This window comes from Phyllostomus hastatus, unplaced genomic scaffold (assembly GCF_019186645.2).
Source record: "Phyllostomus hastatus isolate PE091 unplaced genomic scaffold, TTU_PhHast_1.1 phas_contig_209, whole genome shotgun sequence".
Taxonomy (NCBI): Eukaryota; Metazoa; Chordata; class Mammalia; order Chiroptera; family Phyllostomidae; genus Phyllostomus; species Phyllostomus hastatus.
The window spans coordinates 15,973,803-15,990,194 of NW_025333735.1; the positions used below are offsets into that span (position 1 = coordinate 15,973,803).

General features: G+C 38.0%; 2 protein-coding genes across 3 annotated transcripts in view; one reads left to right on the top strand and one right to left on the bottom strand.

Annotated features, from left to right (window-relative positions):
• The window catches only part of LRRC40 (leucine rich repeat containing 40), a 91,390-nt gene that overhangs the window by 58,230 nt on the left and 16,768 nt on the right, over positions 1–16,392 (top strand). The gene's annotated exons all lie outside the window — the stretch shown is intronic.
• LRRC7 (leucine rich repeat containing 7) overlaps positions 12,756–16,392 on the bottom strand; it is a 495,696-nt gene continuing 492,059 nt past the window's right edge. For both annotated transcript variants that reach the window (XM_045835283.1, XM_045835282.1), the window contains exon 27: positions 12,756–16,047. In XM_045835283.1, coding sequence (XP_045691239.1) covers positions 15,940–16,047 — 108 coding nt within the window. In that variant the 3' untranslated portion in view covers positions 12,756–15,939. The remainder of the gene's footprint in view (positions 16,048–16,392) is intronic.

Here is a 16,392-nt window from a genome sequence, read left to right on the forward strand (position 1 = left end):
GGTAAGTTCACAAAAGAACCAATCTTGCCAATATTAGGACATTTATTTCTTTCAACCACAAGTATTTGGGAATCAGAACAGCAGACTTAGGAGTGGAATCATAATGTCTGCCGCCCGGGCGTGTGGTGAATACGTCCAGAGACCAAGTGTACAGCACATTGACTGTAGTTAATAATACTGTATCGAACACTCGAAATTTACCAAGAGTTCAGGTGCCCTCTCCACACACACACACACACACACACCACAAGGTAAATATGTGAAGAGATGAGATGGTAGTTTGATTATAGCAATCATTTTACTATGCATATATATATATATACCATAAGTAGATATAATTTTTATTAATAATAAAAATTAAAATTAAAAATAAACAAAAAGCTATCCACCCCCAAAGAAAAACAAACCCAAACCAATGCTGTTATTTTTGGATTAAGATGAGGTGCTAAATAAACAAACAGTTCAATTTTATAGTGAAAAAATGGTGGTATTTTTTTTTTTTTTTATGTTGGCCACTGAATATAGACAGACAGTCCCGGCTTATCTTCCACCACATGACTGAAGTGGACTTGGAGGTCAGGAGCCTTGTGATTAAGTATTTAAGAAGCACAATCTCATCTCCAAATGTAAGCATGCTCCGCCATCCATTAAAGGTCATTTTAATAAGCTCACGTTTGCTAAATTGATGCACAAAGGCACTAAATTGCTCCGACATAAAACCCACTACTTTATCACCAATGGCAGCTGATTTTCCAGTCTCTGGTTGAACTCATAATTTCGAACCCACTGTTTTTACATAGTTGTTGTCTCACCTTTAGGCTAATCCTAACATGAGTAAAAAAACATCCTTAATTTTAACCTTAAAGCGCAAACAAAAACTCTAGGACAGTGCTGGTTCTAAAACCATATCTGCCATTTCTTTGGCCAGTGTAATCCCTGAAGAGATTCTTCCCTTGGAATAATTTGTGGGCATTTAGATGGCTGCCACTTCTCCGCGCTGTCAGGTGTTGCCAGGGCAGCGCAAACTGTCGATACTGGAGGACCCTTGGAGGAGGGCCTGGGGAGACATCACATGGCTCTTTCAGCTGTTCATCTAAATAGCACGACTGACGGTATCTGCACAGTCCAGGTACTCTTCAGTTCTGAACTTCCTAGAAAAATCTCATCATAGGTGCTGTTCAAGTTGCATTTCTTACTGAGTTCTATTGGGTCCTATTCTGTTCTTGAACACAAAGCACCCCCTAGTGGGGGGGAGGGTTTGCTAACAGGAAAGAGTGCTGTTTTTCTTTGTGTATATGTGCATTAGAATTTGGAATATGCAAGTCCACCAGAACTATGTACACTTTTCTTAGATGTTTAAAACAAGCATGAATTGTTGTGAAGCAGAGATTTCAAGAGAAACTAAAGGGTAACTGTTCTACTCTCTTCTTCAGATCTCTTCTAGCAGAAGAGTAGCTCAATGCCCCGCTTCCAAGGAAGGGTGCTGCCCTGGATTCCCGCAGCTCCCTCTGACTTTGACCTCTAAGGGGCAACCCCTTAGAAGGACAAAGTCGAAAGTGGAAAGTGAGAATTTAGCGAACTTAGTGACTATCACTCCCTGATATGTTTCATTCAAGACGACACTGCAGGTATTTTACCTTATCCTGTCACCTGAAACTATGTTCTTTTTGGAAAAGAACATACATGAGGAATAAGAGCCTGCTTTCCTAAGGGAACAGAAAAAGAGTCTTCATCCACATTATAAAAACAACAAAGCCAAAAGGAAGCAGTTGCTGTTGTATTAGACTGGGAGAGAGTGACAGTACTGTTCTCTGCACTTCCCTCCCATTTCGTACCCACACAGTAGCATTTATTAGACTTTGTGTGTGTCTCTCTTCCTAGCAGGCTATGTATCTTGAGGGGATGGACCATGGCTTTTTATATTTATATCTCCTACTGTCCTCAAAATCCCTTGTTCATTAACATTTGTTGATTAAATTATATGTACAATGAGAAAAAAATGAATTTTTCTAATTACTGATAATTTTTTCAAAGAACAAACACATAGGTTGGCTAGAAAACAGATCTGAGGACAGTCCAGAGGAAAACTTAGGAGAGAATTAAACATCTCTTTAAGCTAGATCTATTCAAACCTACATACAGGCCTGGGTGAATACTCTCACTAGTTACAGTGGTGGGGGGTGCAGATAAGCATGTTGGAGATATGCAGATAGATGTATGGAACATTTTAAAAAGAAAAGAAGACATGTTCTCTAACCTTTCAGTAGTTTGATTATCTATGTCCCTAGGTCACTGGGATAGTAATGATCATTTTTGGTAAATATGTGAAAACGAGTTTCTGATTGTGTGTGTATGAGAGAGAGAGAGAGAGAGGAATTTGAATTCATCTAGGAAATGGTCACATAGATCTGTAATATTTGGTAGCAACATTCATGGTTTTATAAAGAACATATCAGAACAGTCACCTGCTAGAGAATCTGTCTGATCATAACAAGACTGATTCTAACAAGTACAAAACCCTACTCGCTAAGTCAGACACCACAAGTGTGACTGGAGAATTATGGACAAAGACTGGCTACCAATGATGGATAGTTTAAAACAAACAGAAGGAAGGCAAAGAAAGACAAGTATTGTTGTAAGTCAGAAACAGTTCGGTGATAACATGGAGGAAAAATCAAATTTGGAGATCATTCTTGCCCACTACCTGCAACCTCTTTTACAGGTGAATTCTCTGGCTAATAAACACCAGTAGAAGTTATGCGGAGTTTTGAGTATGGGAGTCACTCCTTATTTTGCAGGGAGTGACACAGTGGGCAACCAGCATCCAGGTGGGTGGGAAAGAGAGCCAAGAGTGTTTCAAAGAGCTCCAGGCATTGTGAGTAACCATTTCTCACTGCTAAGCGCCCCACTCTCTGACCCAGCATTGGTGACCTTCCCATTTGTGGTACCTAAAAGCAGAGCTTCCCACCCTCTTTGCATTATGGCACAGATAGAAAAAAAAAACATGTTCGTTCTGCATAATGGGGTACAGGTGGGTACAACAGATAAAGCCTCTTCAGGCCCCAAGTGACAGCGAGAAGCCACCAGCCCCATGCTGAATGAAGTCTAAGGGGCTTCAAACATGAATTGTTTAAATGAACCTCAGTGCCAAAGGGCACTGTCCTGGCTGCTAGGTGGGAAGCACTGACTTACAGGTTGCTCCCAGGAACACAAAATGAAATTCTCTATATATGACAAAAGAAGAAAAAAATTTAAAAAAAGGTAATAGTAGATAGCAAAAATCTAGAGGTGCCACCAGCAGTAACAAAACAAAAACACTATTGGAGTATATCAATAACTTTCAAAAAGTAAGTTTTTTCATCATTCTCAGTACAGATCCTTCCTAATTTCCATTCTAATACTTAGTTCCAGATTCTACAACTAACCCTATCATGAAAGGCTTGTCAAAGCCTGAGAAGGGTTGAAAAACAATTTTGAAATACGAAGCAGGCAAATAGAAAAGCCGAGAACTGTGCTCATGGGAACTGAATGGTGGTAAGCCCTGCTGCCTTTGCTCCAAGACGTGTGGCCACATTGTACACAGCTGAGACGTGTTCAGGAGACATTTACCGTCCCTGAAAAGAGAGGAAGCACACTGGGTAGGAAAACCCAAGATTGTTCACTAAAAGCAGCAGTTTGAGGTCATAAAGCAGTTATAAAACAACCGCCAAAGAAGATTGAACTGATTTAGCTAAGAAAGACCACACTGTATTAGTAACTGGGGATCAGGTGGCCTGAAGGAAACTATTTCCTTTGAAGGAAAACACCAGAGGATTTAAATAGTTTTGCAAAGACTTTGGGAAAGAACACCTTGTTCTCTCTACTTTTGCTTGGGGCTGGAAGAAAAAAAGATTAAATGGTTGGCAGAGAATCACCAGGAACCCTCAAATAAGTAGGGCTTGACGGAATTTGCAAAGGAGAGGCCCAAACAAGGGGTGCTGGCTAAATTAAGCTGTAAGGGCAAGAATATATTTAGCTTAGAAGTGGTAAACAGAAACTTATGGCTTTTTAATGAATGATCCATCTATTGGTGGTCAGGAAGTTCCAAATACCTAAGAACCCAAATAGTGTGAGGACACAAATCACAAAAGCTGCCAGGGGCTCTGTACCTTCCACACCCAGACACTTACTGAAAGAGGAAGGTGGGGGGGACTGTGAACTACCCTCTGAATCTGCTAATGACTTTATGGCATGTATTTTGAAATATGTTCCTATTTACTTTATAATAAGGTAAAATCTATAGTATTATGCTAATTTCTTGTACACATAGATAAAATGAAAAATTAGGAGCTTATGCCAGATGCCTAGTCACTGCCAGATGTCAGCCAAAATTAAAGCTATACACACAGGTTCCGATTAGACTGGTTTTAGAATTGTATAAGGAAGGCTTTGCAAGGCCAACTTAGTCCCCAGTGTTTACATTTTGGAGAGCTCACTTAAAAAATAATTTGTAGCAGCTATCTTCCCACATATTAGGAATGAGCATATTGGAAAGAAGGTGATTTAAAACAATGACCAATTGGCACAAAATATGTGGAAAGCACAAGGAAGTCAGAGGACTATCCAATTGGCAGATGCAATAATTAAACTGAACAATGAGGACCATCAAATGTTAAAGCATAGGTTCACCCAAGGCTTAGAGAGAGGGCGGATTCTCTCTTTGTTTCTATGACTGGGTCCTGGAAGTGGTTGATAAAACCTGAGGGTTTTGTCCAAAAATACAGACAATGCTTAAAACAAGCTAAAAGTTCTTAAGTATTCTTTTCTTATATTGTTTAAATTTAGAGCATTGTTTCAAGTTAGTTCTCTCAAGAGTATGGAAGGGGGTGTTAATATATTTATTAATAGTTTTATTAAGAATGATGGGGGACTCAAGAATTGGAAAATTTTAGTTTCAGGTAATAGTCAATAAGTGTAGTAACTAATACACGTGAAAGCTATTGTTTCAGGAACTAAAGGTGTGACCCACCCTGACTCCAAGAGACCACAAGCAGCTCCACCTTTGTGCCCCAGGAGGACTGCAAGCAATCAAGGTGGTATCTGAGCCCTTGTGCTCCAGGGTGAGCCCTCCACTTCCCAGGACACAGATAAAGAATCACCAGTCAACAAATGAAAGAATGCTGCAGTTTTTTTTTAATCTAATTGACCTTGTCCCTGAATTCCAAACCCCTTACCTACACTTTTGGTTTTAAATGGAATTTAAGACCGTCTGTTAGGGTACAAACCCACTGTCTTCTCAGATTGCCAGCATCTGAATAAAGTGCCCATAAAGATTCAATCCCTGTCTCTGCTTATTGGTTCTGGTAGTGACAGGTGGCATGAATGCCAGTTTTTTTGGTTTGAGTACAATAGGTATGAAAATAGACTGTCCAGAGTGTGGTCACCTAGCTAGAGTATTGCTGTGACTTAGATAAAAAATATGGGTACAAGGGCGCCATCTAGTGGTGACTATTCCTAACTGTAGACATGTTCCTAGAAAGTATGGGAATCTAACTATATGAACAGGATATGAGGTTGGCCAAAAATTTGTGTGTGTTTTTTTTATGTAAAATAAAATAGACATTATTCATTTTCACCAATAACTTTATTGATTTGGATATTTTGAGTATGTCGGCTATTTCCCACATGGTATAATGTTAATTATTCTCAGTTAATGTCTGGATTTGATTTTTATCAACTTCACCTGGTCTACCTGACTGTGGAGCATTATCCCATGTGAAATCTTCAGCATGAAACCTCACAAACCACTTTTGACACGTTTGATAAGTCACAGCACCTTCTCCATGCACTGCATAAATCTATTTTTTCTTTTGTATTTCAGGTGCATTTTTACCTTTCTTGAAATAATAAAGAATATGCCAAAAATGTCACTGATTTTATTCCATTTTCAATATTAAAATGGCTACATAAAAACTCACCAATTTTGATCAGTTTTTTTTTTTAATGCATGCTGATATGACAGCTGTCACAATACAATCTAACAAAATGATTTTGAATGAAATCAGAGACAACTAAGTGTTACTAGAGCCATCTTAGGGAAAAAAAAAATGAAATTTTTGGCCAGCAATTTAAAAGGAGGATCTTATTGGGATAAAATATATGATTTGTTGTTTTATAAGGGTGGTTTAGTGAAGGAAGTTATAGCCTTTTCTCTGGAGGAATTTAAAAAATAGCATTAATTCTCCCCTGAAGGTAGAAAGACGAATCAGATCCCCTCAGGGTCATTTTCTTTCTTATGACTGAACAATAATTTTTCTCATTTCCCCACAGAATTTCTACCTATGGCTATACTGTCTGGTATTGTATTTTATTTCAGAAAATTTCTCTGGTAATCTTTTCCATAACTTTTAGTGATTTTCCTTTTACTGAGGAGTTGCATGACTAAAAAGCACCCATTACAAAAATAGTTTCTAGAAGTAAATAGCAATGAAATAAAACAAATTTGTAATATATACCTTATTTTCACTTTAAATTCTTTCCACTTTTGGGAAGTATGAAAGAGGCCAGAAACCAGGAATTGCTGAAAGATCACTCTTCTGGCCAGAAAGGGGTGGGGTGGGTGGGGGTAGGAAAGGCATTCTGGGGCATCTGAAGGAGGGGCAAGGCCACCAACAGACTAAATGACGCATCAGAATCAGAGTCTGGTTTCTATTATCTGGTTTTTCTCTGTTCCTCTTTATCAGTCCTTTATCTCCCTTCTTATTGCTTTCTCATTCTTACTCCATTAATAACTTATCCTCTTCTCTCCTTCAACCAGTCCTCTTGTCTACTGTTAATACTATATGTGATTCTAAAATACTCTTACCCACTTAGTACTCTAACATAATGTTACCCTTTTAATTAATATTTTCATTTTCACTTCATTTCTGTTCAGACACTGGCACCCTTTTCCTCATAGACTATGTAGACACTGGGCTGAAGTGTAACCTCTGGAGAGCTCTTGGTACCAGAACTATCAAAGAGAATGATGATGGATGTTTCCCTCCAGGAAACTGTCTTTCATGCAAAGAAAGCACCATTGCAAGTTCTCCTCATACAAAGAAATTAAAAGGCAGAAGCAGATGGAGTAATTTGTATTATCAGTATAAGTAAAATAGTATATGACAAATGGATTTGTTTGGGATTACTTCACTCCTGTAGTTAATTTGCTACAAAACTGCAATAGATAAATATGGTAAATATTTTTGAGAGAAAGCTCAGAAAGAAATGCTTTACTTGCAAGAAAAGCAAGATCCTATGAGGTAATAAAAGAACTGAGATTAGGAACTTACCAACTGAGGGCTCTCTCCACTCAGATGCTGTTTTTCAAGGGCTGGATTCCATTTTTTTTGCCCCCACAAGGGAGGTATCTAATGAAATCAATGCTAATAGCCGCATATATAGTGTTCCTTCAACTTTGAAATCAACAGGGCAGATTCTGATCTCTATAAAAGTTTGGGAGGGACAGGTGGCTTTGATGAAGAGAACCTAGGTTTTCCATGATTTATCTAAATTGTTAATCATGCTAATTGTATACTTTTGGCTGGAGTAGGTGACATTCTCGTTTTAGGGCTACAGGCAGTCGAATCTGTCCACGGGAGGATACTGAAATGCAGTGTGCACATGTCATCACCCTGAAATGTGGCCAAAGCACTCTGCACACAGGTTTTCTGTTTTTTCTAGAACAGGCAGCACAAGGTGGTGGTTCTATTAACATGAGAGCTAAAATAGGGTTGGGACTTTCTCTTTCCAACTACCTTTCCCAGCTGCCTCCGATCACAACTCCCTTTACTATTCCACACACCTCCAAATTAAAAAAAAAAAATAGGTTGGGCAAAGGACTCTACCAAGTCATGAGGAAGAAGAGCCTTAAAAAGTGGTCTAAAACCACATCTGACCACGTACTTTTGTCTCCTACTTTCCCCTCACATCTCCTGGCCCTGGGCCTCTGGTAAAATGAAGGAGCTGGGCCAATGGGCTCTAAGATGCCTGGAAGACCAAAACTGTGGCCCTGCAAGTTCAGCCTCAGACATACACTTCTCTGAGAGGTTTCTGACACCTATATGCATGACTTCTTTCCAGAAGAGAAATAAAACCCAAACAAATCACAAGGATAGATATGACGTACTTTGATTAAATAAACAAAAGACACTTTTTAAACTTTTTTGGTGGTGTTAAGGTCCTTAGAACGCATAAAAAGGAAATTAAACACAACAGCTGAAACAGCACTAGGAGCCTAAAAGGTCTTAGAAAAAAATGCTGAGGGAGGGAGGAGGATTGGGTTAAAAGGGAGAATTTAAAACAAACTCAGAACAGTAATTACATGGTGAAAGTGAAAGGTTTTTGGCTTAAGGTTAAATTGAACATCGACTTCCTGTTTAATTCAACATTTATTAAGTGCATTTGCGTGCCAAGCCTGTCATCCATTTAATCATTCTACAAATATTTCTTGAATACCTATTATGCTTCAGACACTATGACAGGCACTAAGGACACACAGTAAGCAACATCAGATATGACCCCAGAAGCTCTTCTATCGAGACTGGCTCTTTTGAATATTGTCAAATCCTTGCTCTCAAGCTCTCAAGGAGCTTACATTTGAAAGGAGAATAAGAACAAATGCCAATTAACTATGACCTCAGGTGGAATGTGATAAGTGCTATAAAATATGGAAAAATAATATAACGGTACTCGGGAAGAGAACTTTCTTCCAGTTAAGATTAGGGACAGTTTTTTTTGAAAGATTTTATTTATTTATTTTTAGACAGAAGGGAAGTGGGGGAGAAAGAGAGGGAGAGAAACGTCAATGTGTGGTCGCCTCTCACATCCCCCTACTGGGGACCTGGCTTGCAACCCAGGCATGTGCCCTGACTGGGAATCGAAGCAATGATCCTTTGGTTTGCAGGCCAGCACTCAATCCATTGAGCTATACCAGAGAGGACAAGATTAGGGACAGTTCTATGGTGGTGGTGATGTTTGAGCTGGACCTTGAAATTTGCATATAATTTTGATAAAGAGGGGAGGGGAGAGGAAGACCTTCCAGTAGGGAACCTGTGTGGACAAAGGCTGAGGTTGAAAAGCTCAGGGAAAATAAGGGTTTCCAGGTATGTCGAAACATGGAGTAGGTATATAGTGAAGGAGAAAAAAAAAATCCAAGCAGTTCCTAGGTTCAGAGGATCAGAATTTCCTTGGAAGGAGAAAGAGACATCTATGGCATGTGGCTGTATGTGACTAAACACACACAGACAGTGTTTTCATGGGACGGGCCAAGCAGCATGGAGTAGAAATGTTCTTCAAGCCCCCTGAAGGAAGTGAAGTGCATAAACATAAAATGCAACCACCTCAATGACCATTCAACTCACGGCATTTCCAAGTGGGTCATTCTAATATTGGATCTTAGGGACTTCCGTGTTCCCTGATAGTCTACAAGAGGCAGTGGTCACAGGAGAAACTTTATGGGGGCACTCAACGTAGAAGAATCGCTGCAGACAAACAGCGATTTTAAAGTGTTGACTTCTCTTTTTCCCATCATGTCGGGGGCATAAAGACACAGTACTGGGCCAGATCTAGGGGATATAATTTTTCATTACATTCTCTTTTTTCTTTAGAATGAACTGCCAAAATTCTCTTCTAAAGATTCAAGGGATTCTGGTTGCTACTTATCTTGTCCAGTAAGGTATCCACTAGCCTATCAAATATTGACCCAAATCCCAGCAAACATTCCTAATGGTCTCCCAAGGGCCACGGGACCTTGTAGGGAGACATACCTATACCTCCAAATGGATCAACCATGCTCTGCTCCAAAAGAGATTCGATGAAAGATGCTGCTTCCTTTTGCAATGCATGAGTGGAGGGCCAGGACAAAGGAACTCACCACATTCTCTTGGACTGTCTTTGATCTGGAAGTTCTCCCATCTTTCCACTTGATTGTGAGATTCTGTGCAGAGGAGATCATGTAATATCCCTTGGAGTGCCTGGTATATAGTTGATGCTCAAGAAATATTTATAAACTTTGCATTTAATGATTTTGTTATTTCCTCAATAAAATGCCCCAAGTGTTTTGAATTTATGCATGGCATACCTTAGGCATCTGAGATTCAGCTACAATGATTGTTTTCCTGTGGAGGAAATATGCAGTTTGCTGATGAAAAGTCTCTACTAAGGTATATAACTCTAGGTATAGAGATGCTTGACTATTTGTAGCTGCTTACTCATCATGGTATTTTAAAGAAGAAAAAACAGTAGCACAAACAATATAATTCTGCAACAGTGATAGTTTTAACCAAAAAAATATATGTACTTTCAAAATTAGAGAAAGATTGGTTGACCCATTTAACTTTTAGCTGAACATCCATTTGTACATACATGGAAAATTATGCTAGTTTAAAGAATGAAAAAAAGAAAAAGAGCTTTTTGGGTATTTTGGAGGGGGGTGGGATTATGCTACACTGGAAAATCACACCTGTGGAAATTTGATCCATGGCTTTTCTTCGGGACAGGCCTACACTGTCCCCAGCCCCAGACTGAGGATGGCCACAGGGTCTCAGTGCTTTGTACATAAACACTGCACGGACTTTACAACCTTCCATTGTCTAAGGTGCTTCCATTAACAAAATAAGGCAAAAAAAAAAAAAGTGTCTTGCAGCCCAGCATAATATGGGGAAGTACTGGTGTAGCTGCAGTGAGATCCTCCTCATCTGCGCCTGCCTTACTGCCAGGCTAGTGCCCAAGAGGTTGTCACAAAGCATGAGCTGACTGTCCTGCAGCAGAACCCAACTGGGGAAACCACTAGGTGAAGTAACACCTCTAAAGTTGGGACCAGTGAATTATTTCTCCTCCCTCACTTCTTTTCTCTTACTTGCCATAGAACTGCTTTCAGGGAAGATTATGATAGTCACATAGTTAAACACCTAGGGGATTCAATATTGTTAGCTTTTCATTTATTCTTTTAAGCCAAATCTTAGAGTGGACTTTTCACTTAATTTATCAGAAATCTCCGAATTCTCCAAAGTAGAAAAGTTTGTGACGTATACCTCCATGATAGAGTTTTTCCAAACCTTCTGTTGCAGACAGTGTCAGAGTGGAGGAAGTTTGGAACCTGTCCCAATAACAGCTAAGAGGAGGCTCAGAGAAGGTCCTCGGTTAAAATTCGACATTTTAAAATCAGAAGTGGAATCAAAGTTCTGCTAAGGCATTGCCACCCTCACCCTTGTGCACAAGCTTGTTGTCAGAGACATGATGGGTGCTCTGCTTGGTTAGAGCTACGATTCCAGGCTCCTTGAGCACCCAGGACAGGTTCTCCCAAACTGGAGGCTGGGACTGTCAGTTATTCAAGGGTCTCGAACAGCTAGAACTCTAAAGGGGACTCCTATCCTTGTGTCAGTAGGATAGAAGCAGCCACCCATGTCTTTGGAACATCATAGGGAGTTGGGTATGTAGAAGCAACAGCAGCAGTGAAGAGAGGCCAGTTTTACACACAAGAAACACAAAAACCCAGAAGGTTCAGCATATAACTAGAAAACTTGGTTGCTTCTGTCTTACTTTTATATGGTGGGATGTTTTGGAAAATACAGGGCCCAGCAGAAGTAAGGCCTCCTTGAGTGTGGTTGGTAGGGTAATAATAAGGGGAGCATAATTTATAGTTCTAATTTGAACATTTCACCTAAAATGTCATATGGTGTGCTTGAGTGTGATGTTGTGGTGTTAAAGAATCACATGCTTATGATTTTGTAATGAAAGATTTTATAATAAAAATCAGGAGCGTTATTTGTGCCTGACCCTGTATATTTTCTGAATAGTTTAGATTAAATGGAACTCAAAGTGTGCAAAGGAGAGTCGACACCCAATACCTCCTGTAACATTAACCCACATGTTTTTTGAGTGCTCACCCATTTTTCCACAGCTCACATTCTCTCTTCTTGCGACGATGTATTAGTATAGTTGGGGATGGTCTTGTTGAAATGGGAAAATATTCTGGGCCAAGGCAGGATTTTTTTTTTCTAATAAAAGGCAGTTGTATTGCTAAGAGCTTTTTTAAGAGGAGAAAAGTTCATGCAAGTGAGCTCTAATCTGAAGATTTCCTTCTAACTCCTAGATGACATGACAACTGCAACCGTAACAGAGGGCACATCACCAACCCAGTGTTGGAACAATTTATTAAGTCTCAGAGAGATCTAGCATTTCTGTGAGAGAAACTTTACTGGAACTTCCACCCTGCTCTTCTTGTACCAGATGAAGGACCCATCTTCTTCACTTGCTGGATTTAATTATTGGCATCTCTTTTGACTGACCCAGAGTTTCAATAAACCTGCTGCTAGGTCAGCATATCAAGAATCAGTCAGACATGTCTGATTAAAATTACCAAAGACCTTTAAAACGGGTGGTCCTATCCCAGCGTGGATTTTTATCTGGTGGCGCTGCACTGTTGCCTCAGGGTAAGAGTGTGGTCATCAGAACAGACGTTCTTCACTGTGTGCTGACGAGGGGTAGACATCGGGTGCGGACAGTGTAAACAGCCGGTGGAAAGACAAGTTAGCGAACGCACTATGTTTTTCAAAGCTTTAAATCATGGTGGAAATACTAAATAGATTTTATGATTCAAAGTAAAATGTTTTTCTGGCTTCCTTCATCCAATCATTTTGGTAAATCCAGATACTTTTCACTTAATATTTGAATATATAAATCCAATTTCTTCAGTGTTTTTCCTCCCTGTGAATATCCTCTTTTTAGCTCTTCTGGTAAAATATATTTCAGTCCTAGCTTCAATAAGCAATTATATTAGTGATATGTGTGTAATCATCTTCAAGATAAAAAAATTGTTTTTAATAAAAACAAGATTTGTCATCCCCTCTTTAAAACTGCTTTCCAAGGTGGTAATCCAAGGTAAGACCCAGAAACAACCAGAATTGTTCAATGTCCATATAATTACAATTCTAATGAACTGGGACACACATATATTTTATAGGTTTCAATGAGCAATAAAATAGCACGATGGAAATATTTGTAGTCATACTGACTTTGATTGATCTTTGTCAAAAGTATATTGATATTTTGAAATTATTATGTTTCTTTAGGTGATATGGAGTTGTGGTAAGAGAGCTTTTGTGACAACATATTATAAGCCATGTAAATAGTTTTAAAAATTGTCCACTAATACCTATTTGGCCTGCAAAATCTGCAGCAATTCTACTAATGATTTTCAGTGCTGGTTCTTTCCACCTCTGATCTTTTTCTTTCCCCTCATTGTGTCTTATTGATCAATCCATCAGATACAGACAGCTCCCTCAGCAGGAAGATTCCAACACAAATCAAAGACAAAGAGGTAGGTTCTCTTGGAGCCATTATGAATTCCACTTGTCGTTGACTTTTCTTTTTTTAAAGGAACGCCCTTAACCTTTTTTTTTGTTTTTGCTCTCATTAACATAAACCAGATTTTTATTTCAGGCAGTAACTCCAGTTACTCCAAAAGAAAAGTCAATAGTCAAAAATCAGTGTATTATTGGCTTTGGTCACCTATGGAATCAATTAGATCCCCTCACCCCTTAAATGCATAGTGTTTGGGGTTTGTTTTATTATATTTTTTAAAATTCAGTCAACCTAAAAAAAAATGTCTCTTTTTGTTATCACCTGCCTTTTCTCAGTATGCAGCTTGGCAGTGCCATTGACAAAGGGGGCTTTGGCAATCAGATTTCTTTTCCGGTTGGTTATGGGTTCCTTTTCTCTTTTCCTCATTTCTGAATGGCAGAACAGGAAGGATTAAAGCATTTGCTAAGACAATGCTGTCACCTCAGCAGTGGCAGAGATGGTTTAAGGTCAGGGTCCTCTCAGCTTTGTGCCTCAGAAGCATCTCCTGAAGCCTGGGGGTTGATGTGGAAACCTGGCATAAGAAAAAAAGCTTGGGAGGCCCTATATCTGCATTGAAAGATTAAACAAAACTGATGGGATGATTTGAGTTGCTTCATTGCCACCAAACTACACCCTTCTGTTTGTTTTTTCTTTAAGTGATCTTGTGAGGCCAGAGAGATCTTGTATCTTGATTAATGATGATCATCCTAAAATCGCAGCTGGTTATGGTGGTTTGGTACAAGTTTTTGACAAAGAAAATTAGGCTCTGAAAAACATTTCTCATCAGAAACTGTAAATATATTAAAATGCATTTAAAAGTTACTTCTGGGAAACATATTAAATAGGCCAATCATTTAATCATTTGTTAAATGTCAAACTCTATAAAATCATGGTATAATGTCATCCTGACATAAAGCAACATCAAAATTAGTGCATCATCTATAAAGTGAAGTATCATTTGCCTTCAAGTGACAAATTCTACTGCCAAAAAAATACCACTATACTTCTAATAAGTGACATTCATTTTAATAGACCCTACAAAAATACAGTATTTTCAATGTCCCCATAAAACATTTAACTTACAAATATTATTCTCAGAGCTTCAGTGACATCAATATGGGATACTACTGTGAAAATCCTACTAGAGTACTTGAAATTCTAGTATGTAAATTTATTATATATATTTAAAAAAAAGTTATATGAGAAAGAATTCCTACAACCAACTCCAGGATATTATTCTGAAATTCCAAATTAGTATTTTAATCAAATTAATGACTGACACATAAAACAAGTGTGTTTAAAGGATTATAAAATGAATCGATCTTTTATTGAGGGAAACAGTTCTAATGTAAAAATAATGAAATCTATATGAGCTATGCTTGTCATTCTCTCCACTGAGACAAAACTCGGGATTTTATATACTTTGAAACTTTTTTGAAACAAAAGTACTTTCTCTATTTCCTCCCACAAAAACAGGCACTGAAATTAATAATACAGGTAGACTATAGCTCTGAGAAATTATATTTGAAGTTTCGTATTTAAATACCAAAGTTTTAAAATTTCCCACCATAACTTTCTAACATCAATCTTTCTCAATAATAAATTTTATCAGTCCCCCAAACTCATTTAAAATTATTTAAAAGTAGCAAATTAGATAGAGCAACACACAAATAAATTCCACATTTACAAGTAAAGAAATCACAGGGCTACAGTTTATAATCAATATAAACTTGAAAGAAACAAAGCAATACCTCTCCTGCCACCCATCACTCACTGCTTCAGTTCGTGGTGAAAAGGTTTCTCTGTAATGACCTTTAGTCTGTCATGTACTGCAATTAGCTAAAGGCATCGAATAGTTTGTTCTGTTTTTATTCAGGTCCCAGAGATAAATGGCTAATTTATGAAATATTTCACTCTGTTATGAGAATTTAGCAAATGAATATGGAACCAAATATAAACACTTTATTCCATATGTACAGTTACTTTCATAAGGCATTATCATGTAATTTTTATGGAAAAAGATTCAATATAGTAAAGTCTTATTTTAAGATATATTTTCTTTCTCAATCCCAGATGTTTAGTTTATGAAAATATTGTTTTGCTCTGTAATCTTTTTGTGTATATGCCAACATATATCTTGTGCTAGAAATATTTTATGGGAATTACAATTTTTAGTATTTTCATCTCTTCTATATAAAGGCATATACAATGTTGAGGCAGTGTTTCTGATGGAGAGCAGAATTTGTAAAGAGCGCGTGTGTGCTTCCGTGCTTCTGAAATCATATGAAATCCACTTGGAGAAGAAACTTATGTGGTTAAAAACAAAAACAAAAACAAAAACAAAACTGCACCAATGCACAGCCAGAGGCTGACAATTAAAACTAATACATAACCACGTGAACATCATATTTATATAGTTAACAATTTTAAGGATGATCAGTGCTAACATATAGTATAATACATTTGGCACTAATATTTGCCATTGGTCCAGCAATTGGCAAAATTTGTTTCTATGTATAAATTTATTTTTGAACATTAGGTCTGGCTAGACGTATCTTCACTATTTATAAAAAATATTTAGACAGTAAGCTCACGTTGAATAACTAGGTCTACTGTGTTCTGGAAACTCTTCAGTAGTAATACAGCTTTTTCATGTTCCATATGTACAAAACTATGTCCATTTGCCTGTAAACATGCAAATAAAACAGGGTAATCAATGCAAGATACTGGTTTATCACTTCATCATAGTTTCTAATCATACGATTCAAGGGACTATTGAGCAACCAAAAGTTATCAGTTTAAAAATTCACAGTAGAATTGCAACTATGGAAACAACTAATTAATTTCACCCAGCTTCCACTTAGTTTATTAATTGAACCAATACTTATCAAGTACCTAGTATGTCTTACCTAGGACTGTCCTAGTGTGTCCTTAGCCACTGTGCTAATTATAGAGATACACTGGTGAAAAACAGATGCACTTGAAATACAGCCGTTCAGTTTTGTCGTTGTTCTGATTTGTTTTGGTTTT